This window comes from Leptodactylus fuscus, chromosome 1, assembly GCF_031893055.1.
Source record: "Leptodactylus fuscus isolate aLepFus1 chromosome 1, aLepFus1.hap2, whole genome shotgun sequence".
In the NCBI taxonomy this organism is placed as follows: domain Eukaryota; kingdom Metazoa; phylum Chordata; class Amphibia; order Anura; family Leptodactylidae; genus Leptodactylus; species Leptodactylus fuscus.
Genome location: NC_134265.1, coordinates 294577642 through 294604635, shown reverse-complemented (window position 1 = coordinate 294604635; position 26994 = coordinate 294577642). Strand labels below are relative to the sequence as shown.

Below are 26994 nucleotides of genomic sequence, written 5' to 3'. Positions count from 1 at the left end.
CCTCTGCATGAATGCCTGAGTCGATTTGGAGTGGTGTTTTGGATCATTGTGTTGCTGAAATATCCATCCCCGGCGTAACTTCAACTTCGTCACTGATTCTTGAACATTATTCTCAAGAATCTGCGGATGCTGAGTGGAATCCATGCAACCCTCAACTTTAACAAGATTCCCGGTGCCAGCATGAAAGAAGCCTGGACAGTGATAGACAACTAGGTGAGGGGTGCCAGGATTAAGAGGGGTCCTTTATTCTTTAAGATACTGGCTGGTTTGCAAAGTAAAACAAGTCTAACGTTTACCAAGAAGTGTCCAATCTATCATAAAACATCCTGAATGGAGTTGAATTGAGCTGTTACAATGGAGCAGAGAAGGGGCTTAAGCTTACACTATCTAACAAATGGCATTAGTACATGTCGGTCTTTATATTGCAAATATAATCTTGTTATAGTATGGTACAATTCTGTTAATAAAAGCCATAAGGGCACGACGACTGCCTCTGCCAGTCATTGTCACCTACTAATGTCTCTGTTCTGTACAGGTGGCATGGCGCGCATAGGGCTACACTGCAGCTACATGGCTTGAACAGTCTGTGAAATTGGCCATCATATGGGAAAGCCTGGCACTGTTTCAGGTTGTCTAGGAAGTGCCTATTGAATGTAAGATTTGTCTCAATCACATGGCAGCTATGTAGCCCTAATGTACAAATAAAACTGAACGCTGGCACTCTCTGGGGTAGTGCAAGCTGTAAACTGGCAATAGACACTGCTTGTTGGCAGGGGTCTCGTCGTCTGCTGAACTTTTTACACTTAAAGCTGGCCAGCCAATCTGCCCAATTTATTTCCATCTGAAACTTCTTTGGGCTGGCAGTTTTCCCATACGTAGGGTCAGCTTATAGTGTAAAGGTTCAGCAGAGGATGAAGCCTTTAGGGCTAGTTCACACGTGGGCAAAGGGGAGGTTTTTGACAGCGGAATTCGCTTCAAAAACCTCTCCTTTAACATGGTGGTCTATGTAGACCACTAGCTTTTTTTTTCCTCCTAGCGTTTTCCGCCTGAAGAAGCGACATGACCTTTCTTCAGGCGGAAAACGCCTGAAGAATTGCATAGAAGTGAATGGGAGGCGAAAACCGCGCGGTAAAAAACCGCGCGGTTTTTTGCACACAAAACCGCGCGGTTTTTTGCAAAAAACCGCGCGGTTTTCGCCTGCAGTTTCTATAGCACATATAGGAAAAAAAAACCCTAGCGAAAACCGCTAGCGAAAACCGCGTCAAAAACCTCGTCAAAAACCGCGTGGAATGCAAAAAACAGCGTCAAAAAAACTCCTCGAGGTTTTTTACCTCGCACAAATAAGCTAGGCGGTTTTCACGTGTGAACTGACCCTTAGTATTTAGGTAGAACATGCGCAGAGGATGTGTCCGGCCTGCAGATAGTCCAGGTCTCATTTGTTATAAACTTGGATGGCAGTCCAGATCTTAGCAGAACTTGTGAAAGCCTCTTTTAGAACAGATCTTCTCTTTCAGGGAGAGGAATATGCATCTCAATGCATCTATTCAAGGAAAGAATTTTTCTTCCTCCTTACATAGAGAAGTGCAAATTTGAAACAAGGACATAGAAAGGGGTGGAATGAGCTCTCAATGGGCCAACCTGTGAGCAACCAAATGGATTTGGCTTCCCATGTCTGTCTTTATTAGACATGTACCATTGAGCTGCCACAGAGCTATGCAGAGATTCTGTGCCGGCTTCAATGTGAAATGAGTATGTGAGCAGTCACTAACACACATCAGCACAGCATTTCAATGATCCGAGTTGGCTTGAAAAGCTGGATGGATATGTCGTCTGCATACTGACCACTATTTCTAGACAGGCATTCTTTTCATTGGCGCAAGCAATTTATCAATGGAAATGAGTTATGTGTAGCACAATGTCTGTAATAGATTTACTCAATATAGATCGAGCAGGAAATAACTTTAGCTATCACAAAGCAGCCTTCAAGTAGCCGAATTGAAAGAGAAGCTGTCTCCTCTCCTGACATGTCTGTTTTATGCTGGTGGCACACAAGCGGGTTTTTTTGTGCCATTTTTGTACGGAGTACAAACATAGTTAAAATTTCTGCGGCCAGATGGTTACAAGTTATTCAATAAGAATTTAGGAATAACCTCACGTACATGGTATTTCTAGCCTTTTGAGTGTTTTACAGTATGCTCTGCGTATGGCATCATTTTCAGGCGTTTTTAATTATTGGAAAGAAAACTCTAGAAAGAAGGCTGGAAAAATGCTAGTATATAAAAACCGCCAAGGGGGCATAAAAACTATATATGTTTGTTTTGGGGTTTTTTTTAAATCAAAAAAATTCCATGGGAAAAAAACCGATGTGTGAATGTAGCCTCAGTGAATACTTGTATTTCCCGTGAAATAATAATTCTGGAACATCTGGTCTTATGCATATTGCACTAAGGTCCGGTTCACATCTGCGTTTGGGCCTTTCTGTTCCCCTCTCCGCATGAAAAATGCAGAGAGAAAAGTCCTACAAGCATAATTTTTTTTCTCCACGTTTTTCCAAGTGGAAACCACACAGACCGCATTATAGTCTATGGGGTTTGCCAGTTTCCTAAGGCAACCATTTTTATGCGGATAGGTTTCCATTTCAGACTCCCCGAACGGAAACCCATGCGCAGATGTGAACCTAACAAAAGTATGTATTGTGCTAACACTATTTATGTAGTGCGGAGACTGATTCACTTTGAACGCGACCACAATATGACATTATGTAGGATGCCATAGCGTAAAAAACGAAAATTAGTTTGGTGAATTCTAAGTCAACTGTACAATACCTCTGTTATTCATAGTATATATGAATTGACAAAGGTGGACAATGATGTTACCATTCCATTATCAAAGTGGAGTGTCCACCATCTGATGCTGTGTACATTGTAAGATTGTATAGGGGCGCACACCTAGTTGTCAATCTAGTAACACATTTCTAGAAGGAGCAATAGAGGAATGTCACAATGCAGAGTTATAAAGATGCTCCAGAATTATTATTTTACTAAAATATAAGTATTTATCAGAACTGACAGGTCCTCTTTAAGTAAAATGGTGGTTTACAATTGGTGGGGCACCATACAGAAGATATAATATCTGTATGTATTCTGTGCTGCTATTTCATACATCTGAGTATATCATAGCCCATAGGTAACGTATGCCATTGTTTCACTATACAGTGGTACGCCTCAGGAAATCCTCCCATTGGGTACCCCAACGTATACTACAGGTACAGTGTGAATAGTACCTATATGTCCCTGAAGAATATCCTTGCTAATTCTATACTGACCTTTTATTTCCCATTGAAGAACAGATATCAGCAGTTCATTAGAAATCTATGGGCTGTGGATAGCAATGATACATTGTTCATTCTAGTCCAAACAGAAACTTCCCTATTCATCGGTGTATGTGAAGCCAATGTATCTAGTTTCATAGTCCTTGGCATCATAGCTTCCGTGATATCATAGCTCCCTGGTATCATAGCTCCACGTCTTAGAGGGAAACATTTCTAGAAGTCTGTGGAATTTTAAGAATGAGTATTTTATTTTCTAATTAGAAGGTGAAAGCTAAAACCTCATAAAGCTAAGGAAAATACCTTAGGAGAGGAAGATATTGTTCAGATGATACCTGGATAATATCGGTATTTGGATTGCCTAAACTGGGGGTTAACACACAGGAATAATTAGTTAAAAATCTGTGATTTCCAAGTAGCGTGATCATTTTCCAGGTTCATATGGCAGTGATCATTTCTTTTAAAATTGTAAACTCCAACCTAATGTAAAAAGAAGACTTTTTGGGGCAACATGGTGGCTCAGTGGTTAGAACCGCGGTCTTGCAGCGCTGGAGTCCTGGGTTCAAATCCTGCCAGGAACAACATTTGCAAGGAGTTTGTATGTTCTCCCCGTGTTTGCATGGATTTCCTTTCATACTCCAAAGACATACTGATAGGGAACAATGTACGTTGTGATCCCTATATGGGACTCTCAATCTACATTAAAAAAAAGACTGTTTAGTGGTATATATAAGGAGTCCAAGGTCCAATATGACTTTTTAGTGGACTGGATTTACAGTTTTTAATAGATGCATAGAAATCGGTCCGAAACTTTATGTAAATAGGTACATTTAAGGCTACATTGGCTACCTGGATGTGCAGGTAACATTGGCCGAAGTATCAGTACAGATCATATAAGAAGACGCCTCAGACTACCTTGCGACCATTGTGCGGCCAGGGTCTCAGGGTATCTTGCTGGATAACAGTCATTTGCATACTCTATTTTCCCAGGAAGCTTTGCCTGGCCTGTAATACTCCCAACTCAAACTGGGTGGTCTCCACAATGAACAACAGTACCACTAGACTTATACTGAGTTACTAAGCAGACACCTAAATCCTAACCTATAGGATTATCATCCAAGTGTGGTACTGGTAATTTGTTGTCATTTAGAATTATCAAATTACTAAGTGTCTAATTCGCCTTGTCTCAATGGCGGTATTTCCTGTGTGGGTAATCTCACCACAGCTTTAATGTAATCTATCAGATTAATTGTGACTACATGATGGATGGATGTGTAAGGAGCGCTGCAGCAAGCATGAAGTACATCTGCTAACCTATTTCCTCTATTTCCACCAACACATGTGGAATCAGACATCTGCCGGATTTGGAAAACTTGGTTAGATGCTATAAAACTAATGAATTTGGGAAGTTGATACTGTATTATTTGCTTTTAAGTTTGCTGCTGCGAAGAGATCTGCTGTAGATTTCCTTCCATAGGAAAGAGTTTGTGGTGTTGAAAGCTTGGAGGACAGGTCCCTCTTAGATCCTTCTTTATGGAAGAACACGACCACTAAAGGGCCAATGACTCTTATAATGGGAGGGAGAACATATGGAAAGCACATTCTTACTTTAGATTTCCAAAGTCGATAAATGCCGAACTGTACAAAATGTTATTAACTTGTAAAATATGGTTTCCATTTCGAGGTTTACAGTTCTAGCTTGATAATCCTTTGCATCACTTTGTGAACAGGAAGCCATATTTTGGTAAAACAATGGCTTATTTAGCAAAGTAAAGAAAGTAGTTCCTTATCAAAAATTACATCCTTAAAGTGGACCTTTTGTCACCTCCACCAACTCCAACTCTTCGTCATTCATAATGGTTCAGGTGGAGAGCGGACACTGGTATAATGTCTACATGTTCTTCTTCAATGACTATAGCTATGCTTCTTACATGAATATATCTTTTTGTTTTCAGGGTGTACCTCAGTTACCGTGTGCCAAAGCTTTGTACAACTACGAAGGAAAGGAACCCGGGGATCTGAAATTTAACAAGGGAGACATCATTGTGCTTCGCCGACAGGTTGATGAGAATTGGTACCATGGAGAAATCAACGGAGTCCATGGCTTCTTCCCAACCAACTTTGTGCAGATTATTAAGCCTTTACCTCAACCTCCGCCTCAATGTAAAGCACTTTATGACTTTGAAGTGAAAGACAAGGAAGCTGACAAGGATTGCTTGCCCTTTTCTAAGGTAGGGAAATTAATAACCGTAGCGCTAGAGATTAATGGTGGTTCACGTGTGTACAGTAAAGTCAATACAATGTGATTCATGGTAATGTGAGTATCAGTCATGTTTTCTTTTACATGGATTAAAGGACAGAACATACAGAACTGTGCAAAAGTTTCAGGCAGGTGTAGAAAAAAAAGTTGCATCAGTTGTTCTAGGTACATTTGTACACAGTGTTAGAAGGAACTCGGTAGAGAGGTTGTTCCAAACATCTTGGAGAAATCACCGCAGATCTCCTGTGGATATAGGCTTGATTAAATTCTTCTGTTTCTTCATGTAATCCCAGACAGACTGGATGATGTTGAGATCAGGACTACTGAGGGCCATATCATCACTTCTAGGACTCTATCTAAAGCCTGTCACACTAAATACTGGTTTGATGTAGAATTCTCTTTTATTCATTCATTCATTCATTCATTCATACATTTCTATTTTGGAAGCATTTGCAGCATTTTTCCATACCAGCCTAAAACTTTTGCACAATACTGTATACTGATAGAAAAGATGATATTTTGTAAGACATTTCAAGCAGAAAGTAATAGCTAATATCACAAGGTTAAAATGGATTTTTTTCGGATCAGAAAAAAGGAATGTGGTTTATGATGATATACGTAGCCTTTGTGGGTCATCAGTCAATCCAGGAAAGGGTCTTGTCTGCGTGACATTGCTGGAACGTAGAGGAAAGACTTCACACTTTAGACTGTATATGTCTGCAATTCCAGTTTTTATTTACACACAAGATTGTAAATAATTAACAGATTAAAAAGATTATCAAGATGTAGAAGTAACGTTTCGGCCGTGGTGTCCGGCATTTATCAGACTCAAATAAGAGAGATCTATAAAAGTTTCAACACCACAAACCCTTTCCTATGGAAGGAAATCTACAGCAGATCTCTTCGCAGCAGCAATCTACCTGATTGTTTGAAACTTCTATAGATCTTTCTTACTTGAGTCTGATGAAGGCCGGACACTACGGCCGAAACGTTACTCTACATCTTGTTACTTGTGTAAATAAAACCACTGGAATTGCAGACATATACAGTGTGAAGTCTTTTCCTCTACTATACTACTGGATTGGGACCCCAACTTTAATACTTGGTAGTGTGCTATCTACACCTCACTTTATTTGCTGGAACGAAGCTCCACTCCCATGACATCTTCTAGATGTAAACTGTCCAGTATTGAAAATGTTGGCCATATGTAATCGTAGGAAAGTAGAGCTTCCTGTAAAGTGTGAGGGTTCTTCTTGTCAAACCTTGAATGTTTTTGTACAGGTAAATTTATTTTATAAAACCCATAAAACATTAAGCCTTGGAAACACTATGGTGTATCCGTGTCCATATGGGGCATCCTTTTACATCAGTGATCATGAAAGATCCACAAAGACCCAGAATAATGGCACTTTAGTGAGGATTTTGATGAACTTCCAATAACCTCTACCCAGCAGGGGAAAGCATTGCTTTCAGGCATAGCGCAGTCTTTAGTTTCTATGTATTTACTTCTGCTCTTTCAGGGTTTGTTCTTGCTTTTACAGATAGAAGTTTTCTTTGTGGCTCTGGATACGCAGGTGCTAGGGGCTTCCGATTTCTTTGACTTCACCAACTACATTTGACTTTCAGAGATTGCAGGGTCTCGATTTCCTGTGGTCTACATGACTTGTAATGGATAAACCTATCAGATTGTGGCCTTAGCTTAATGTGTGTTAACAAAGCATACAATAGTAGTTAATACTATATTAATACTTCAGGTAACACAATATATAAATAATTAAACTGACCTAAAATTTCTATAAGAAAAATTTATCTTTGTACCGTATTAGCCAGTGGATATGAAATGTAAAAACTTCTCTCAGTAGCTGATACCTTTTTAATGGCTAACAAAAAATGGCAACAGATTGCAAGTAGAGATGAGCGAACACTGTTCGGATCAGCCGATCCGAACAGCACGCTCCCATAGAAATGAATGGAAGCACCTGGCACGGCGTCCGGCCGTCGGCAAAGTGTACATGCCAGGTGCTTCCATTCATTTCTATGGGAGCGTGCTGTTCGGATCGGCTGATCCGAACAGTGTTCGCTCATCTCTACTTGCAAGCTTTCAAGACTACTCAGGTCTCTTCATCAGGCTGGTATAACACAATATCTGAAGGCAAGCACATTTATACAGGAATAGAGTGTTTGGTGCACAAAATTTCTAGTTAGATTAAAGATTTGATACAAAGTGATCTGAGGGATTACTGTAAAGTGGGTCCTAGACCTGTCACATTGGCCCTACAGTCTGGTCTGCTAGCATGGTATTATAGAGCAAAGTAATACATAGTGTTGTGAGAAAAGATTCAGTATAAGGCTATGTTCACACTGCTGTCATTCAAGGCCATTGTTTTAACCCATCAGAGGATCAGAACAATGAACTAAAAAGCCAGCAGAATGACAGATGTAGACTGAGCATCCTCCATTTGCATCGACCTAGGTTCACTGTGATGTTAAAAGACAGACAGAAGCTTCTTCCATGTTGTTTGTTTTTTGACAGGAGGAAAAGTTCTCAAACAGGGCTCAAACTTTAGTCTAAAACAATGAAGAAAGAAAGAAAACTTCCATCTTGTTTTTAACATGACAGTGAATAGAAGTGGGGGGTGGTGCTCCATATGCATCAGTCATTCTGTCAGCCTTTCAGTCCATTGTCCTATGAAGGATCAGAACAACAGACTTGAATGACAGCAATGTGAACTTAGACTTAGGGCGTCTTCACACAATGTAACGCTCCGCTCATTTTGTCCATTTTACACGTGTAAAATGTAGTTAGAGCCGAGGTCTTCCTTCAGGTACGCGCTCCTGCCAACAGCAGGGGATCTTTCCTTCAGCTCCGGCGGCCGGGGATCTCCCTCAGCGCTTCAGGGCCGCATTTGAGGGAGCGATCGCGCCCGCTCCCTCCTCTCTCCAGGGGCTTGGCGGCGCCTGCCGCTTCCCTACAGTGGAGGGCATCTCCACTGTAACGCCAGTTCTCAGGAACTCCGGCATTACCACTGTAAGAGTTACAGTGGAGATGCCGATTGCAATGCCGACCACTCTGGAGCAGAGCGGCACCATTATAGCTACAGACCACTACAGACTACAGCTACCGTATGTTACAGCCCCAGCATACAGACACACCATGGCGATGCTGTCATTACGGCACTTCTGCCAGGAGCATGGCGATGCTGCAGCCCGACACCCTCCCCCGTATCTGTATGCCGGGTCTGTAACTACGGTATTACCGTAATGACTCAAATATAAGCCGAGGCGGACTTTTTCAGCACATAAACTGTGCTGAAAAACTCAGCTTATACTCGAGTATATACGGTAATTAATTTCAATATCTGCTTTTTCTTGGTTTAGGAGTCCACTAAACAGCCATGCTGAGTGCTTAAAGGGATCCTATCATTAAAATGCATTTTTTTGTGACTATCACGTAGGAATAGCCTTAAGAAAGGCTATTCTTCTCCTACCTTTAGATGTCTTCTCCGTGCCACTGTTCGGTAGAAATCCTGGTTTTCGTCGGTATGCAAATGAGTCCTCTCGCCGCACTGGGGGCATGCCCTAGCACTCAAACAGCACTGGGGGCGTCCCCAATGCAGCGAGAGAACTCTCCAGCTCCGCCTCTATCTTCTTCAGGAACGGCCTTCTCTGCACATCTTCTTCCTGCGCTGCAGGTCAAACTTCTAGACCTCGTGCAGAGCCGACTGCGCATTCCAACAGGCCACAAGAAAATGGCCGCTTACTTACTGTGTAAGCAGCCATTTTTCTTGTGGCCGCAGGCATGCGCAGCCGGCTCTGCCCGAGGCCTAGAAGTCTGAAGCCTGCGCCGGAAGAAGACATACTTGATTTTATTATGCCTTTTGGAAGCTGAAAACGGTAGAGTCTAGTCAGAGAATGAACGTAGCTGAGCAAGCTGTGGATATGCTGCCATTGTCTGTGGCCCATCTTGGGTTTCCCCAATCCTGCTGTTCAAACAACCTAAGATCAGGAAGGAGGAGAAGGTCAGGGAGATCAAATGAATATTTGTTTATTTAATGTTTTTTTTTTGCCATTTGTAAAACAATAGTGATTGTTTTCTACTTTAGAGTTCCTTATAAAAGGCATAGTCTTGGGAGTGACCTGATAATAGGGATCTAGCTAGAGGAAATTTCAATTTCTGGCTCACCTCAAGTTGTGCCGCAGGGAATAGGAATTTCTGTTCCACCTCAGCCCACCAGGGATGGAAATTTATCCCTGCTTTTTAGCGCTCTGCAGTGATTGATGAGGGAGAACAATCACATAGAAACAATTGGCTCCTAGGAATACTCCTAAATAACATACAAACAGGCATGGTGACGGCGAGAACAAGAACCCCTTAGGACAGCGATTTCAGGCTTTTTGATGCCGTGACACACCTGCTGACGCGCCTTTCATGTGATTATTTTTTCAGTTTACAGTAATGTAAAAAATAGACCATAATAAGAGACAAACACTCCATTAATACAAAGCAATACAAGCGCACACAAGTTACTGCTTGGCTGGAGATCCCAATTTTCAGTGAAATTATTGTTCGTATGCCACCCACACTGCATTCATGTGAACCTCCTTTAGGACATTTTACATATGGGAACTGAACTGTAACTCTTTGTCATCTTGACACAGAAACTGAATCTGGACTATAGAATGACAACATACAAGAGGAAGTTTTCAGGTCATAAAAATCTTTCGCTTATTTACTGTGGAGCTGTAGGAATTTCTACCCAATTACTTTGTTAGTTTAGGTGTGTCCACACAAAGATAAGTGTGAAAGCTGGCTGTTTCTTAGCCATACAGATTACAGGAATGTTGACCAAGCCCAGTGAGTTCAACAGGACTGGCTGGTCATCTAGTATAAATGGGGTGTCCCAGCTCTCCCCTTGCAACAAGTTCGGGGAAAAGAAGGATTGGGCATGTTCAAATGCAAAGTGAAAGGGCTGATCCTGTTTATAATATCGATGGCCTATCCTTAGGATAGACAACCATCAATATTTGATCTACAGGGCTCTGACACCCAGGACTGCTGATCAGCTGTCTCAGAGCAATGTGGCTCCCTGTAGTGTTTACATGCCAGGAACCACGCTGCTCACTTGCCATACAAAGTGCAGTGGTATGTTTAGGTACTGCAGTGATGTCCCTCAGCAAGTGAGCAGCACAGTTCCTGGTAATGTCCTTGTACAGCTGGTCTGTGTGCATCCCAGGAGTTGGACCCTCACAGATCTAATATTGATAGTCTGTTTTAAGCATATTAGAAACTAGAGAACCTCTTTAAAGTCCTGAAATAAAAATGGTGTCACATCTTTGGGTGGTTCCTGAGTCTCTATGTGTATTGCATATGTAAAAGCTGATGAATTACTTAAAGGGATTCTACCATTAAAATCAATAAAAAATTTTCGTTGACACGTAGGAATAGCCTTAAGAAAGGCTATTCTCCTCCTACCTTTAGATGTCTTCTCCGCACCGTCATTCGGTATAAATCCCGCTTTTTGTTGGTATGCAAATGAGTCCTCTCGCAGCATTGGGGGCGGGCCTCAGCTCTCAAACAGCACTGGAGGCCACAAGAAAATGGCTCCTTACTTACTATGTAAGCGGCCATTTTTCTTGTGGCCGCGGGCATGTGCAGTCGGCTCTGCCCGAGGCCTAGAAGTTTGACCGCCAGTGCCGGAAGAAAATGTGTGAAGAGGCCGTTCCTGAAGAAGATGGAGGCGTCGCTGGAGAGTTCTCTCGCAGCATTAGGGACGCCCCCAGTGCTGTTTGAGCGGGATTTATACCGAAAAGCGACGTGGAGAAGACATCTAGGTAGAAGAAGAATAGACTTTCTTAAGGCTATTCCTACGTGTCAATGAGAAAAAATTTTTATTTTAATGGTAGAATCCCTTTAATGGTAAATGATGAGGTCTCCTTAAAGGCAACCTGTCATCTATCACTATCACTGAAGCATTACCATAAGGCTAGAAAACTAAAACATAGCTTTTATTAAGGTCCCTATGAATAAAATTATAAATGATATCACCCTGTGTTGATATATTGATATATATTGACCCACCAACCACTAACTATATAACACTAGTGTATAATTTACATGGCATTGTGCTGACCTTAATACCACAGTGGCAATGTCCTAATGATTCACACCTCAGATACTGCTGGCACTTATATAGGACTCTGCTGTTTGTTATACCCCACTATCTTGGTAATTGCCCCCATGTGTTTCTGAAGCCATATCTTTGTCAGAATTAGTGAAATATTTAGGGCCCATCTAACAGCCCATCCTGTACACTTTTTGAAGTGTGTCTGCATTGATAACAGCCAATCACTGTTCACTGGGAGAGCCAAGGCTAAAAATGCCGATCTCCATCCAACGGCAGGCTAGGCCGGAGCCTCAACCAGTCACTTGCCACCTCACCGCAACCCGCTCCAGTCAGTGTGCATAGTCAAGCAGGCCCATTGCGCACCCTCCCTGGCTCCTCTCCATGCTTGGGCATAGGAAGATTAGGCATGTTGTAGTTTAACATGACCGATCCTTTTTATGCACGGCAAATAAGCTGCCAAAAGAGGTGTCTGGACTTGGCTTTTTTCCCTCTCCCCTTTAAGTCACGCATGCTTATCTGAGCCGAACATACATGTGTATGAGGGGTCAGCAGCAATAACTGTCGGCCATACAAATGGTGTAAGGTAACCTTTACTAGTTTGTATCCATGTGGCTGCCAGATTTTTGGGTTTGGAATTTCAGATGGAGCTGGTGAAGTCACATTTTTGTATTAAGAAGGATAGATGTAAAATAGTGTTGTCGTGGTAGAAAGAATGAAGGATAGCTGTGCATGTCTATTGGAATGAATCCCTCAGGACACACAAATCCAGATTTATTAGGTGATCATTGGATTTTGTCTGACTTGGATGTAGTCGTATTTGAGTTAGGTGCATGCTTGTAAGTGTAGGCATACACTTGTGTAAAAGATACGGCTTTTTCATGTACTTCCAACTCGGAATGCCAAAGCAAACAGGTTTTTGTTGGCTTGTGGCAAAGCAAAAACACATTCTGGAAAATGCGCATCATTAAATCCATAAAGCCTTTAGCAATACCTCATATGCCTTGACTTGGAAGTCTTTCTAGCTTAGCCAGCTTAGACTCCTCGGGGGATCCTGTTATTATGTGACAACTTGAGTACTAGAGAGCAGCAGTAGAGACCATCTGAGTGACACGAGAAGTGGGATTAGTCATGTTGTGACTGCCACACAAGTTACACTCAATCCGCAGCTTTCTGCTTCACAAACTCATCTCCACATGGAATACTTCTCAGTCACTTTCATTTATTAGATAGCGCTGACATATTCCACATTGCTGTAAAGATGAATGTCACATGTTCTCTCTCTATAAACTTTATATGCTCAATATCTATGCAGAATTACATCCTACGCTACTATTGTGATGGTGGATGAGATGAGAAGGGGGGGTCCTAGTCCTATCTCTGTAGTGTTATTCAGCTGTAGAGGATATACACTCACCGGCCACTTTATTAGGTACACCATGCTAGTAACGGGTTGGACCCCCTTTTGCCTTCAGAACTGCCTCAATTCTTTGTGGCATAGATTCAACAAGGTGCTGGAAGCATTCCTCAGAGATTTTGGTCCATATTGACATGATGGCATCACACAATTGCCGCAGATTTGTCGGCTGCACATCCATGATGCGAATCTCCCGTTCCACCACATCCCAAAGATGCTCTATTGGATTGAGATCTGGTGACTGTGGAGGCCATTGGAGTACAGTGAACTCATTGTCATGTTCAAGAAACCAGTCTGAGATGATTCCAGCTTTATGACATGGCGCATTATCCTGCTGAAAGTAGCCATCAGATGTTGGGTACATTGTGGTCATAAAGGGATGGACATGGTCAGCAACAATACTCAGGTAGGCTTTGGCGTTGCAACGATGCTCAATTGGTACCAAGGGGCCCAAAGAGTGCCAAGAAAATATTCCCCACACCATGACACCACCACCACCAGCCTGAACCGTTGATACAAGGCAGGATGGATCCATGCTTTCATGTTGTTGACGCCAAATTCTGACCCTACCATCCGAATGTCGCAGCAGAAATCGAGACTCATCAGACCAGGCAACGTTTTTCCAATCTTCAATTGTCCAATTTCGATGAGCTTGTGCAAATTGTAGCCTCAGTTTCCTGTTCTTAGCTGAAAGGAGTGGCACCCGGTGTGGTCTTCTGCTGCTGTAGCCCATCTGCCTCAAAGTTCGACGTACTGTGCGTTCAGAGATGCTCTTCTGGCTACCTTGGTTGTAACGGGTGGCTATTTGAGTCACTGTTGCCTTTCTATCAGCTGGAACCAGTCTGGCCATTCTCCTCTGACCTCTGGCATCAACAACGCATTTCTGCCCACAGAACTGCCGCTCACTGGATGTTTTTTCTTTTTCGGACCATTCTCTGTAAACCCTAGAGATGGTTGTGCGTGAAAATCCCAGTAGTTCAGCAGTTTCTGAAATACTCAGACCAGCCCTTCTGGCACCAACAACCATGCCACGTTCAAAGGCACTCAAATGACCTTTCTTCCCCATACTGATGCTCGGTTTGAACTGCAGGAGATTGTCTTGACCATGTCTACATGCCTAAATGCACTGAGTTGCCACCATGTGATTGGCTGATTAGAAATTAAGTGTTAACGAGTAGAGATGAGCGAACAGTGTTCTATCGAACACATGTTCGATCGGATATCAGGGTGTTCGCCATGTTCGAATCGAATCGAACACCACGTGGTAAAGTGCGCCAAAATTCGATTCCCCTCCCACCTTCCCTGGCGCCTTTTTTGCACCAATAACAGCGCAGGGGAGGTGGGACAGGAACTACGACACTGGGGGCATTGAAAAAAATTGGAAAAAGTCATTGGCTGCCGAAATCAGGTGACCTCCATTTTAGACGAATAGTGGATTTCAAATCCGGGTCATATGAGAATGTGAACTTTGTGACTATGAGACAGGGATAGCTGTACAGGCAGGGATAGCTAGGGATAACCTTTATTTAGGGGGGAATGTTATTAAAAATAACTTTTTGGGGCTCTATCGGGTGTGTAATTGTGATTTTTGTGAGATAAACTTTTTCCCATAGGGATGCATTGGCCAGCGCTGATTGGCCGAATTCCGTACTCTGGCCAATCAGTGCTGGCCAATGCATTCTATTAGCTTGATGAAGCAGAGTGTGCACAAGGGTTCAAGCGCACCCTCGGCTCTGATGTAGCAGAGCCGAGGCTGCACAAGGGTTCAAGCGCACCCTCGGCTCTGATGTAGGAGAGCCGAGGGTGCACTTGAACCCTTGTGCACCCTCAGCTCTGCTACATCAGAGCCGAGGGTGCGCTTGAACCCTTGTGCACACTCTGCTTCATCAAGCTAATAGAATGCATTGGCCAGCGCTGATTGGCCAATGTATTCTATTAGCCTGATGAAGTAGAGCTGAATGTGTGTGCTAAGCACACACATTCAGCTCTACTTCATCGGGCTAATAGAATGCATTGGCCAGCGCTGATTGGCCAGAGTACGGAACTCGACCAATCAGCGCTGGCTCTGCTGGAGGAGGCGGAGTCTAAGATCGCTCCACACCAGTCTCCATTCAGGTCCGACCTTGCACTCCGCCTCCTCCGGCAGAGCCAGCGCTGATTGGCCGAAGGCTGGCCAATGCATTCCTATGCGAATGCAGAGACTTAGCAGTGCTGAGTCAGTTTTGCTCAACTACACATCTGATGCACACTCGGCACTGCTACATCAGATGTAGCAATCTGATGTAGCAGAGCCGAGGGTGCACTAGAACCCCTGTGCAAACTCAGTTCACGCTAATAGAATGCATTGGCCAGCGCTGATTGGCCAATGCATTCTATTAGCCCGATGAAGTAGAGCTGAATGTGTGTGCTAAGCACACACATTCAGCACTGCTTCATCACGCCAATACAATGCATTAGCCAGTGCTGATTGGCCAGAGTACGGAATTCGGCCAATCAGCGCTGGCTCTGCTGGAGGAGGCGGAGTCTAAGGTCGGACCTGAATGGAGACTGGTGTGGAGCGATCTTAGACTCCGCCTCCTCCAGCAGAGCCAGCGCTGATTGGTCGAGTTCCGTACTCTGGCCAATCAGCGCTGGCCAATGCATTCTATTAGCCCGATGAAGTAGAGCTGAATGTGTGTGCTTAGCACACACATTCAGCTCTACTTCATCAGGCTAATAGAATACATTGGCCAATCAGCGCTGGCCAATGCATTCTATTAGCTTGATGAAGCAGAGTGTGCACAAGGGTTCAAGCGCACCCTCGGCTCTGATGTAGCAGAGCTGAGGGTGCACAAGGGTTCAAGTGCACCCTCGGCTCTCCTACATCAGAGCCGAGGGTGCGCTTGAACCCTTGTGCAGCCTCGGCTCTGCTACATCAGAGCCGAGGGTGCGCTTGAACCCTTGTGCACACTCTGCTTCATCAAGCTAATAGAATGCATTGGCCAGCACTGATTGGCCAGAGTACGGAATTCGGCCAATCAGCGCTGGCCAATGCATTCTATTAGCCCGATGAAGTAGAGCTGAATGTGTGTGCTAAGCACACACATTCAGCACTGCTTCATCACGCCAATACAATGCATTAGCCAGTGCTGATTGGCCAGAGTACGGAATTCGGCCAATCAGCGCTGGCTCTGCTGGAGGAGGCGGAGTCTAAGGTCGAACCTGAATGGAGACTGGTGTGGAGCGATCTTAGACTCCGCCTCCTCCAGCAGAGCCAGCGCTGATTGGCCGAATTCCGTACTCTGGCCAATCAGCGCTGGCCAATGCATTCTATTAGCCCGATGAAGTAGAGCTGAATGTGTGTGCTAAGCACACACATTCAGCACTGCTTCATCACGCCAATACAATGCATTAGCCAGTGCTGATTGGCCAGAGTACGGAATTCGGCCAATCAGCGCTGGCTCTGCTGGAGGAGGCGGAGTCTAAGATCGCTCCACACCAGTCTCCATTCAGGTCCGACCTTAGACTCCGCCTCCTCCAGCAGAGCCAGCGCTGATTGGCCGAATTCCGTACTCTGGCCAATCAGCACTGGCTAATGCATTGTATTGGCTTGATGAAGCAGTGCTGAATGTGTGTGCTTAGCACACACATTCAGCTCTACTTCATCGGCTAATAGAATGCATTGGCCAATCAGCGCTGGCCAATGCATTCTATTAGCGTGAACTGAGTTTGCACAGGGGTTCTAGTGCACCCTCGGCTCTGCTACATCAGATTGCTACATCTGATGTAGCAGTGCCGAGTGTGCATCAGATGTGTAGTTGAGCAAAACTGACTCAGCACTGCTAAGTCTGCATTCGCATAGGAATGCATTGGCCAGCCTTCGGCCAATCAGCGCTGGCTCTGCCGGAGGAGGCGGAGTCTAAGGTCGGACCTGAATGGAGACTGGTGTGGAGCGATCTTAGACTCCGCCTCCTCCAGCAGAGCCAGCGCTGATTGGTCGAGTTCCGTACTCTGGCCAATCAGCACTGGCCAATGCATTTCTATGGGGAAAAGTTAGCTTGCGAAAATCGCAAACTGACAGGGATTTCCATGAAATAAAGTGACTTTTATGCCCCCAGACATGCTTCCCCTGCTGTCCCAGTGTCATTCCAGGGTGTTGGTATCATTTCCTGGGGTGTCATAGTGGACTTGGTGACCCTCCAGACACGAATTTGGGTTTCCCCCTTAACGAGTTTATGTTCCCCATAGACTATAATGGGGTTCGAAACCCATTCGAACACTCGAACAGTGAGCGGCTGTTCGAATCGAATTTCGAACCTCGAACATTTTAGTGTTCGCTCATCTCTATTAACGAGCAGTTGGACAGGTGTACCTAATAAAGTGGCCGGTGAGTGTACTTAGGTATATGGGGGTCCAACTTCATAAATGCTACAATTGTTTGACTTTACTGATCCTCATCTATATAGCTTATATGAACATATATTTAGTGCTCACAAACTATTGGTGCCACATCTGGAGCCATCTTGGTGCTTTAAAGAGGACCTGGCATGTCTAATTTAGTACGTGTATTACCTGTGAGATAATTCTCAAGTATGTTTTTTTTATAACTTTGCACTATGCTGTTTCTTTACTGTTCCCTTTAGAATCTATAAATAAACTGACAATTGGGCGTTAACATTTCCCTTGTCAAAGAGGCGTGTCCCTACACAGTCTTGATAGCACTGATTGGACAAGGTAAAATGTGTAGGGAATCTCTTACATACCATCAATAGTAACTTCATTTCCGTGAGTGCCCTAAGGTTAGTCCAATGTGGTCCCTCTATTTCTCTGCCATGATAAAAGGTGCACTGTTTTAGGAGCACATGCTATACATTTCCAGAATGGCTTTATTTATTTGGCAGTAGGAGATATACCTGTAGTAGTCTCACACAGTATAATAGTGCCTGTCTGTACAGGGTCCTGCAAGAACAAACACGCTCTGCTGTCCAGGGTTCTCTTTGCCTCCGGCGAGTACAACACATCAATGTCAATGCAGAGCACAAAAGCTGCAGTAGTCCTGTCTGTCCCAGGTCTGATGGCCGCAGTGCACATCCGATCTTTGATGTCCTTCTTTAGTCTCTCTGTTGTCAGACACCTGAGCCATTCAGCAATTATTCTTCTAAAGGAGCCTAATGGAAAGAGCTTATCCCAGAATCCCACACAAATACATATTGAGAACCTACAGGATTATGTATATAAGTCTTCAGGCTTTGTTATTTCCTTGCCCATACACAGGTATCAGATAGTAGCCACGATGTAACTATGCTTATCTCTAATTTTATTATAAAATACATCATATGATGCCATCAATAAAAAATAAGGTATTTATATTCTAAAGTCAATGCTAACATACGGTAAGCTCATCAGTGTACTGTTATGGCTGGGGCATGTTGAATCCATGTGTAGAGCCTTGTATCCATTCGTCCATATCTTCATTACTTCACTTTTTGCACAAATCATTCCTATTACTGTCTTTTCTTTTCTGTATCCCCCGCATTGACTTTTTCCCATGTATGAATGCAGTGGGCATCTGTCCCCATTGTCTGCACTGCCATTATTCTTCTCCCATCTCTTTCTGACCCACTGCTCTCTATTCACACCTTTCTTCTTCCCCTGGTTCTGCACCCCCATCTGTTAGATAGCATATGTGTATTGTCTGTGCCTGGTCTCCAGCCATTGTTGTCAATGTGTCTACACCACTGGCTTTCTGCCCCCTCCTCTAGGACCCTGGGCTCCGCTGCTTCTGCCTCCACACCCCTGGCTGTTCTGCCGCAGGCCTTGTCTCAATTGCTCAGTATATGTGGAGTGTATTTTCTCCTCTTTCTCTTGACAGTCCTTCTACCTACCACATGCTAGCTTATAGTAGAAAGAAACATGTTGTGTAAAAGACGTCTTTTATTTCCTTTATCTCTTCTTTGTTCTCCTGCTCTTTATTCCTTTCTTCTGCCTTATTTTCTGTAAATGTTCAGTACACAGAAGTAGAAGTCTCTCCATGTGCTCGGCATGCCTGTAATTGTTCGGAGCGCCTGCCCACTGCTAAGTGCTGTCTACTGTTTGCTTGTTTTCCATATGTTTGCTTGTGTGTAAACAGCTTATTCTGAGCATGCTGATAATATCATAATGATACAAAACAAATATTATCCTGCCTCTCATTGGAATTTGGCAGGCGGTCGGTATATTTGGGCTGCTGTTTCTTTTCACTAAATCCACATCACAGTCCACTTAAGGAAGGCATGAGGCGGTCCATAAAGAGCCATGTAATATCATCTCACACTTATTACAGTCCTATGAAAAAGTTTGGGCACCCCTATTAATCTTAATCATTTTTAGTTCTAAATATTTTGGTGTTTGCAACAGCCATTTCAGTTTGATATATCTAATAACTGATGGACACAGTAATATTTCAGGATTGAAATGAGGTTTATTGTACTAACAGAAAATGCGCAATATGCATTAAACCAAAATTTGACCGGTGCAAAAGTATGGGCACCCTTATCATTTTATTGATTTGAATACTCCTAACTACTTTTTACTGACTTACTGAAGCACAAAATTGGTTTTGTAACCTCAGTGAGCTTTGAACTTCATAGCCAGGTGTATCCAATCATGAGAAAAGGTATTTAAGGTGGCCAATTGCAAGTTGTTCTACTATTTGAATCTCCTCTGAAGAGTGGCATCATGGGCTACTCAAAACAACTCTCAAATGATCTGAAAACAAAGATTGTTCAACATAGTTGTTCAGCGGAAGGATACAAAAAGCTGTCTCAGAGATTTAACCTGTCAGTTTCCACTGTGAGGAACATAGTAAGGAAATGGAAGACCACAGGGACAGTTCTTGTTAAGCCCAGAAGTGGCAGGCCAAGAAAAATATCAGAAAGGCAGAGAAGAAGAATGGTGAGAACAGTCAAGGACAATCCACAGACCACCTCCAAAGAGCTGCAGCATCATCTTGCTGCAGATGGTGTCACTGTGCATCGGTCAACTATACAGCGCACTTTGCACAAATAGAAGCTGTATGGAAGAGTGATGAGAAAGAAGCCGTTTCTGCACGTACGCCACAAATAGAGTTGCCTGAGGTATGAAAAAGCACATTTGGACAAGGCAGCTTCATTTTGGAAACAAAAATTGAGTTGTTTGGTTATAAAAAAAGGCGTTATGCATGGCGTCCAAAAAGAAACAGCATTCCAAGAAAAACACATGCTACCCACTGTAAAATTTGGTGGAGGTTCCATCATGCTTTGGGGCTGTGTGGCCAATGCCGGCATCGGGAATCTTGTTAAAGTTGAGGGTCGCATGGATTCCACTCAGTATCAGCAGATTCTTGAGAATAATGTTCAAGAATCAGTGACGAAGTTGAAGTTACGCCGGGGATGGATATTTCAGCAAGACAATGATCCAAAACACCGCTCCAAATCCTCAGGCATTCATGCAGAGGAACAATTACAATGTTCTGGAATGGCCATCCCAGTCCCCAGACCTGAATATCATTGAACATCTGTGGGATGATTTGAAGCGGGCTGTCCATGCTCGGCGACCATCTAACTTAACTGAACTTGAATTGTTTGTCCAAAATACCTTTATCCAGGATCCAGGAACTGATTAAAAGCTACAGGAAGCGACTAGAGGCTGTTATCTTTGCAAAAGGAGGATGTACTAAATATTAATGTCACTTTTCTGTTGAGGTGCCCATATTTTTGCATCGGTCAAATTTTGGTTTAATGCATATTGCGCATTTTCTGTTAGTACAATAAACCTCATTTCAATCCTGAAATATTACTGTGTCCATCAGTTATTAGATATATCAAACTGAAATGGCTGTTATAAACACCAAAATATTTAGAACTAAAAATGATTAAGATTAATAGGGGTGCCCAAACTTTTTCATAGGACTGTATATAACACTATTATTGTCTAGGCATTGAAGCTTTTTATGTAGATTGCACAGACCTATTTGCTTTCATTTGGGACAGAGTAAAAATGTAGTAGTAAGAGCTGGAGCAATTACTGTGGCCTTCACCTCCTTTACTAGTTTCACAGTAGAGAATAGTGGTGCAGGAGCGCACAGTTACCTTCACTGTATTGGTATAGTGCGGGAACACGTCTACCAGAATCTCCCCTTTGGGGGTAGTGTTCACCTGTGTCTTGTATGGTGTACCCTTTGTACCCCCATAATCACAGGCTTCAAGAAGGCCCTGAAGACTCACCTATTCAGGAAGGCCTACAACCCCCAATAACACTATCACCGCACTGCCATCTGTACAGTCTCCCCCTCTCCTTCTGTCTCTACCCCCTTCCCCCATAGATTGTAAGCCCTCGCGGGCAGGGCCCTCTACCCACCGTGCCAGCCGATCACTGTTAGTATTATATCTGCCTGTATAATTTGTGTACTCTATGTAACCCCCAAATATAAAGCACCATGGAATTAATGGTGCTATATAATAATAATAATAATAATAATAATAATAATAATAATAATAAAGTATCCCAATAGGCAATTAAATTGGCTTTTGTTCTTCGGGATAGTGTTATAGCTATACAAGCAAACGGGCTCTAAAATTTTCCCTAGCAACCTTCTGAGTTGTTGCTAGGGAAAATCCATACACATTTGTATTGTCAGCAAGGGGGTGGGGGGTGTTCACTTCAAATGGCTGTGTCCCTGGTATCACCTAAAAAAGTGGTTTTGGTTTTGGGGCTCTCAGTTTTCACATTCTACCAAGATGGTAGCAAAAAAACAAAACAAAACGGAGATGTTATTAGTTAGATAACAGTTGGAAATTTTAGCTTTCTATATACCTTTTGATAGTTATACTGGGAATCTCAGCTTCCCTTTGGCACCAGAACCATTTTTCTAGGTTGTATAAAACTGGAGATACAGCCATTTGTAGTGACCATCCCCTCTTTTTGATCAATACTTCATCTCTACATACTGCATATTATTATTTATTATGCTCACTTATATAGCGCTATTATATGTCGCAGCCCTTTACAGACATTGTTAGTGACTGTCCCATATGGGGCTCACAATCTACATTCCCTATCAGTATGTCTTTGAAGTGTGGGATGAAACCAGAGTACCCAGAGGAAACCCACACAAACACGGGGAGAACATACAAACTCCTTAAAGGGATTCTACCACTAAAACACATTTTTTTCTAGTTAACACGTCGGAATAGCCTTTAAAAAGGCTATTCGTCTCCTACCTGTGGAAGTGCTCTCCGCCGCGCCGTTCGTTCAAAATACCGGTTTGTACCGGTATGCTAATTAGTTCTCTGTCGGACGCCTGCGCAGTACGCTCTGTTCGGCAAAGATTGCCGAACGTACTGCGCATGCACGAAATTGCGGTCCCAGCCATAGTGCGGACACCGCAAATTCGCGCATGCGCAGTACGTTCAGCAATCTTCGCCGAACAGAGCATACTGCGCAGGCGTCCGACAGACGCTGAAGAAGCAAGGGGAGGACACCGAAGACCAGAGAGGCGGCGCTGCGGTCGGTTTTCGAGCTGCAATGGGGACTCCCCCATTGCTGCTCCTGCGATGGGGACGCCCCCATCGCTGCGAGAGAACTCATTAGCATACCGGTACAAACCGGTATTTTGAACGAACGGCGCGGCGGAGAGAGAACTTCCACAGGTAAGAGACGAATAGCCTTTTTAAAGGCTATTCTGACGTGGTAACTAGAAAAAAATGTGTTTTAGTGGTAGAATCCCTTTAAAGATGATGTCCTTGACGTATGGGTGTACAGGGTAGACTCCCCTTGTCACTGCTTAGTTACAGCATTGCTAATAGGAACTTTACAGCCTGTTTTCTGCCAAGAGAAAGTTTGATAGCTTAATAAAGTATATTATAAAAATGTTCAACAAACAACCATGACGCAAATAGCTAAAAAAATAGGCACTGAAGTGCATGTTGAATTCTATAAATGATTCTCATGCGCATGTTCGCTGGTTTGTTTTTCACCCTGAAGACCCTTCATTTATTCATGTATGGACCCAAGAAGCCAGCACATGTGACTAAATTGGATGAGGTCCAGTGGAGTGTTGGACTACATTCGAGCCTCTTAGAGAGGCTGGGAATTCATCACTTTCCCACTGCATTTGTTCCACATGGTGAATATTGTTCAGTTGACCCAGTTGGCACATCGCACCAGTGACGTCAAGTAATGTGTGTGGCTGGCTTTATAATGTAGCAGCTTGGTAAGAAGTGTATGCTTGACCAGTGTCTGATATTCTTTTGCAGCCATATCCTTGTTCTGGGTTATTATTGGGAACACGTTAACTCATAGACAACCAATCATCACCACTATTTTCCGACATGTCCTCTGACGTGTTTACCTTATCAGAGAATATTAGATCTCTGTGTTGGGACGTTCCTCTGTTATTCCTCCTAGAAATGTATAAATAAATTGACAGTTTGGGTCATGTCCTTACACTTTCTCACATTGCCCAATTAGTATTAGACACACCCCTTTGACAAGTTGTCAATTTATTCATAAATTTCTAAGAAAAATAACTAAGGAACAGCACAACATAGAGTTATGAGGAAGGCTGGGTATACAGACTCCTTGCAGATGTTGTCCTAGGACTCCAGCGCTGTAAGGTATAGCGCTAACCACTGAAACACCGGGCTGCCCTCAATGGGGCACTTGAATGGTTAATGTGTGTATTTGTTATTGGGCTAGCTATATTTGTTGCATAGTATACAGGGCATATCCCTTGTGTTTTTTTCTTTATTAGATTGTATTAATATTACTCTTGATAGGCTTCAGAGTGTTTGTTAGGCTGTACAGTACATATACAGGCATGTGGCGATTGCTCTCACGTGTCGCTACACATAAATACAACTCAATACATTTCCCACCTTTCTGGTGGGGCTGAATAATTTATGTGCCGAGGTAAAACTATTTGTTCTCTCGATTTGACCTCGGGACCATATATTTTCCTTCCAAAGGAAGAGATTTGTGAGCAGATTTGCGCCTTCCGCACTTTTTCACCCAAGGAGAATTTCCGTATTTGAGCATTCCTGGGTTCTCAACCTGTAAGTAACCTAAGAGCAGTAGAGCCACAGAAATCTCCCGGACTGGAGCACATGTGATCCTCATTATAGGGGTATGGATTACCAGGTTCTTGTTACCTCACACGTCTGCAATTGTATAACCCATATGGATTGTGTTGTGACATTATGGCAAATGACTGCAGCCTGCTGATATCATTCCGCTGTGTCTCTACAGGATGACATTCTCACGGTGATCCGCAGAGTGGATGAAAACTGGGCAGAAGGAATGCTGGGAGACAAAATAGGAATATTCCCAATTTCCTACGTGGAAGTAAGTAATATACCCCGGATAATAGAAATATGCATTGGTTTTCACATAACCCCAGGACATGACCATTTAAGTCTTTCTATGTGCATAGAAGTTCTTGGCCTATTGGATTTGACGCCATTAATAAAGCACATGTGGTGTCTTGTCTGTATCGGTCATAGAACATGCTGAAGTCATTGCCAGTTACTAGTTTGTGGTTACCACAATTCTTGCAATAAATGAATTCCTCTGTATTGTCATCTAGAAGGTATGTTAGAGCAGGCTTTATTTTTTCAGGTCTGCTAAGTGCTCGCTTTGCTGTGGCTGATGCATAGAGACATTTTTTCCTCATAAGTCACTATACTGGCAGGTTTTAGTATAAGCACAGATGATTCTGTGGTATTTGTGTTACGTCGATGTAAGATGAATACTGTACGTCCGACAGTGGAATTCTATTATTTTGTTTGAATTTTTCCAAAATTAGTCAGGAGGGAAAAGAATAACTTGTAGAATATTAACCCCCAATCTTCCCTTTCGTAATTCACTATTAAATGCTTTCCACCTCTTTTATGTGTATACTGCCTGAGTAGTAGTGGCCAAAAACAAGCCTTGTGATATGAAGGGACAGGCTATTGCCAAATATACCTCTTTATAGGGATTGTCTCATGAGTAACATTCTTTTTAAAAATGTAGCCCTGCTTTATGGCTTTGGCAGCTCAAGTAATGGTTGATTTTGCCAAAGTCCCCAAGCGGACTATCCGATTGGAATACCAAACGCAGATGTGACCCCGGCCTAAGGCCTAAGTCTGTAGTACACACCAACCGCACACGAACCAAAAATGTTGTCATCTGAATGAAACCTCAAGCTTTTTCAGCAATTTTTTTCTTTATACTTTGAACAAAGTTTCAAACCCAGATTTTCATAGCGGGTATAATAAATCACCGTTGTAGCCCAATTATATTGATCGGTTTAGTATAATTCACACAGCATTAAACTTCACTTCATGTTTACACAAGAGATATTATTACTGCTGAAGAAGTGCATATTAAAAATAATTGGTACTTCTATAGAGGGTGCCACAAATCAGAACGAGAAGTCTTTATTATAAGTATGCACGGTTATATGCCCTAGGCCAATTTATAAAGGAAAAAATCTAAAGATGCCATGGATCATTGTTACTATTACTACTTTGAACAGATGTGCCTTTAGGGGAGGGGTAAATATTTATACACCTTTGCAACTAATAGTATTATTCTAATGTATCAAAATGTTGAAGATGAAAACTTCACAAATATCTATCTATCTTTCTATCTATCTATCTATCTATCTATCTATCTATCTATCTATATTATTGTTTGGTGTATACAGCTTTTAGTCAGACTTGTGGGTCTCCAACAGACTAGAGATAAACCTATGTGTGGACTCATCTTGTGTTTCTCTCTTAAATGTGCCTCCTCTAATAATAATAATACATTTTATTTATATAGCGCCAACATATTCCGCAGCGCTGTATAATTAGTAGGGTTCAAATACAGACAGAAAGATACATTACAAAGAGATAGTCACTTCACACAATAAGACTGAGGGCCCTGCTCGCAAGAGCTTACAATCTATGAGGTAGAGGGGGTGACACAAGAGGTAGTAGGGGCGGCATCAGAGGTAGCATTGCTTATACAGTGGTCAGACAATTTTGTAATAGAGGTTACTGTCATTACACAAACATAAAATTGTAAGCCGTCACCAGCTGTGTCCTTTAACATGCGGATGGTGCCTTGACATATAAAGTTAGCCTGAAATGGCATCATATCATGTGGGGTAATGTGGGAGCGGGGACAGAGGAGGGTTTATTTCAGGGATTCTAATTACAGTACGGAAGGGTTTACATTAGAACTTGTGATAGACTTGTCTGAAAAGATGTGTCTTTAGTTTGAGCTTGAAGCTGTAAAAATTGGGGGTTAATCTGATTGTCTGAGATAAAGCATTCTAGAGAAGTGGTGCAGCTAGGGAGAAGTCTTGTATTAGAGCATGGGAGATTCTGATAATAGAGGATGTTAGTTTTAGGGAGCCTTCACACGGAGTAAACGCTCATGTATTTTTGCAAAATACACGTGTAAAAATAAGACTCCCATTGACTTCAATGACATTTTACAGGTGTATTTTTACAGGCATATTTTTACAGGCGTATTTTTACATGTGTAAAAAATATCATTGAAGTCGATGGGAGTCTTATTTTTATACGTGTATTTTTACACGTGTATTTTGCAAAAATACATGCGCATTTACTCCGTGTGAAGGCTTCCTTAGGTTATTAAATCCTCTACTACTTTCTGTTGGCTAGTAGGAAGTAGGAGGCAAATCGAGGAGAGTCACAAATGACTACAGGGTTTGTTTGTAGTCTGTAACCACTAAGGTGCTGGAAATTCTCCCATCACTTATGTTAGCTATATCCATTGGTTTCAATTATGTTGACTGAGGCCAAAAAGAGTGTTCTATATACAGTAGGAATTCAGGATACAGATTTTTCTTTTTATAATGTAGGGAATAGTGCAG

The 26994-nt window shown here is 42.8% G+C and overlaps 1 protein-coding gene across 2 annotated transcripts in view; it reads left to right on the top strand.

Moving 5' to 3' along the window:
* Positions 1-26994, top strand: part of SH3RF1 (SH3 domain containing ring finger 1) — a 130493-nt gene that overhangs the window by 66720 nt on the left and 36779 nt on the right. For both annotated transcript variants that reach the window (XM_075258187.1, XM_075258178.1), the window contains exons 3-4: positions 5284-5559; positions 24372-24467. In XM_075258187.1, the coding sequence (XP_075114288.1) occupies positions 5284-5559; positions 24372-24467 (372 nt within the window). The remainder of the gene's footprint in view (positions 1-5283; positions 5560-24371; positions 24468-26994) is intronic.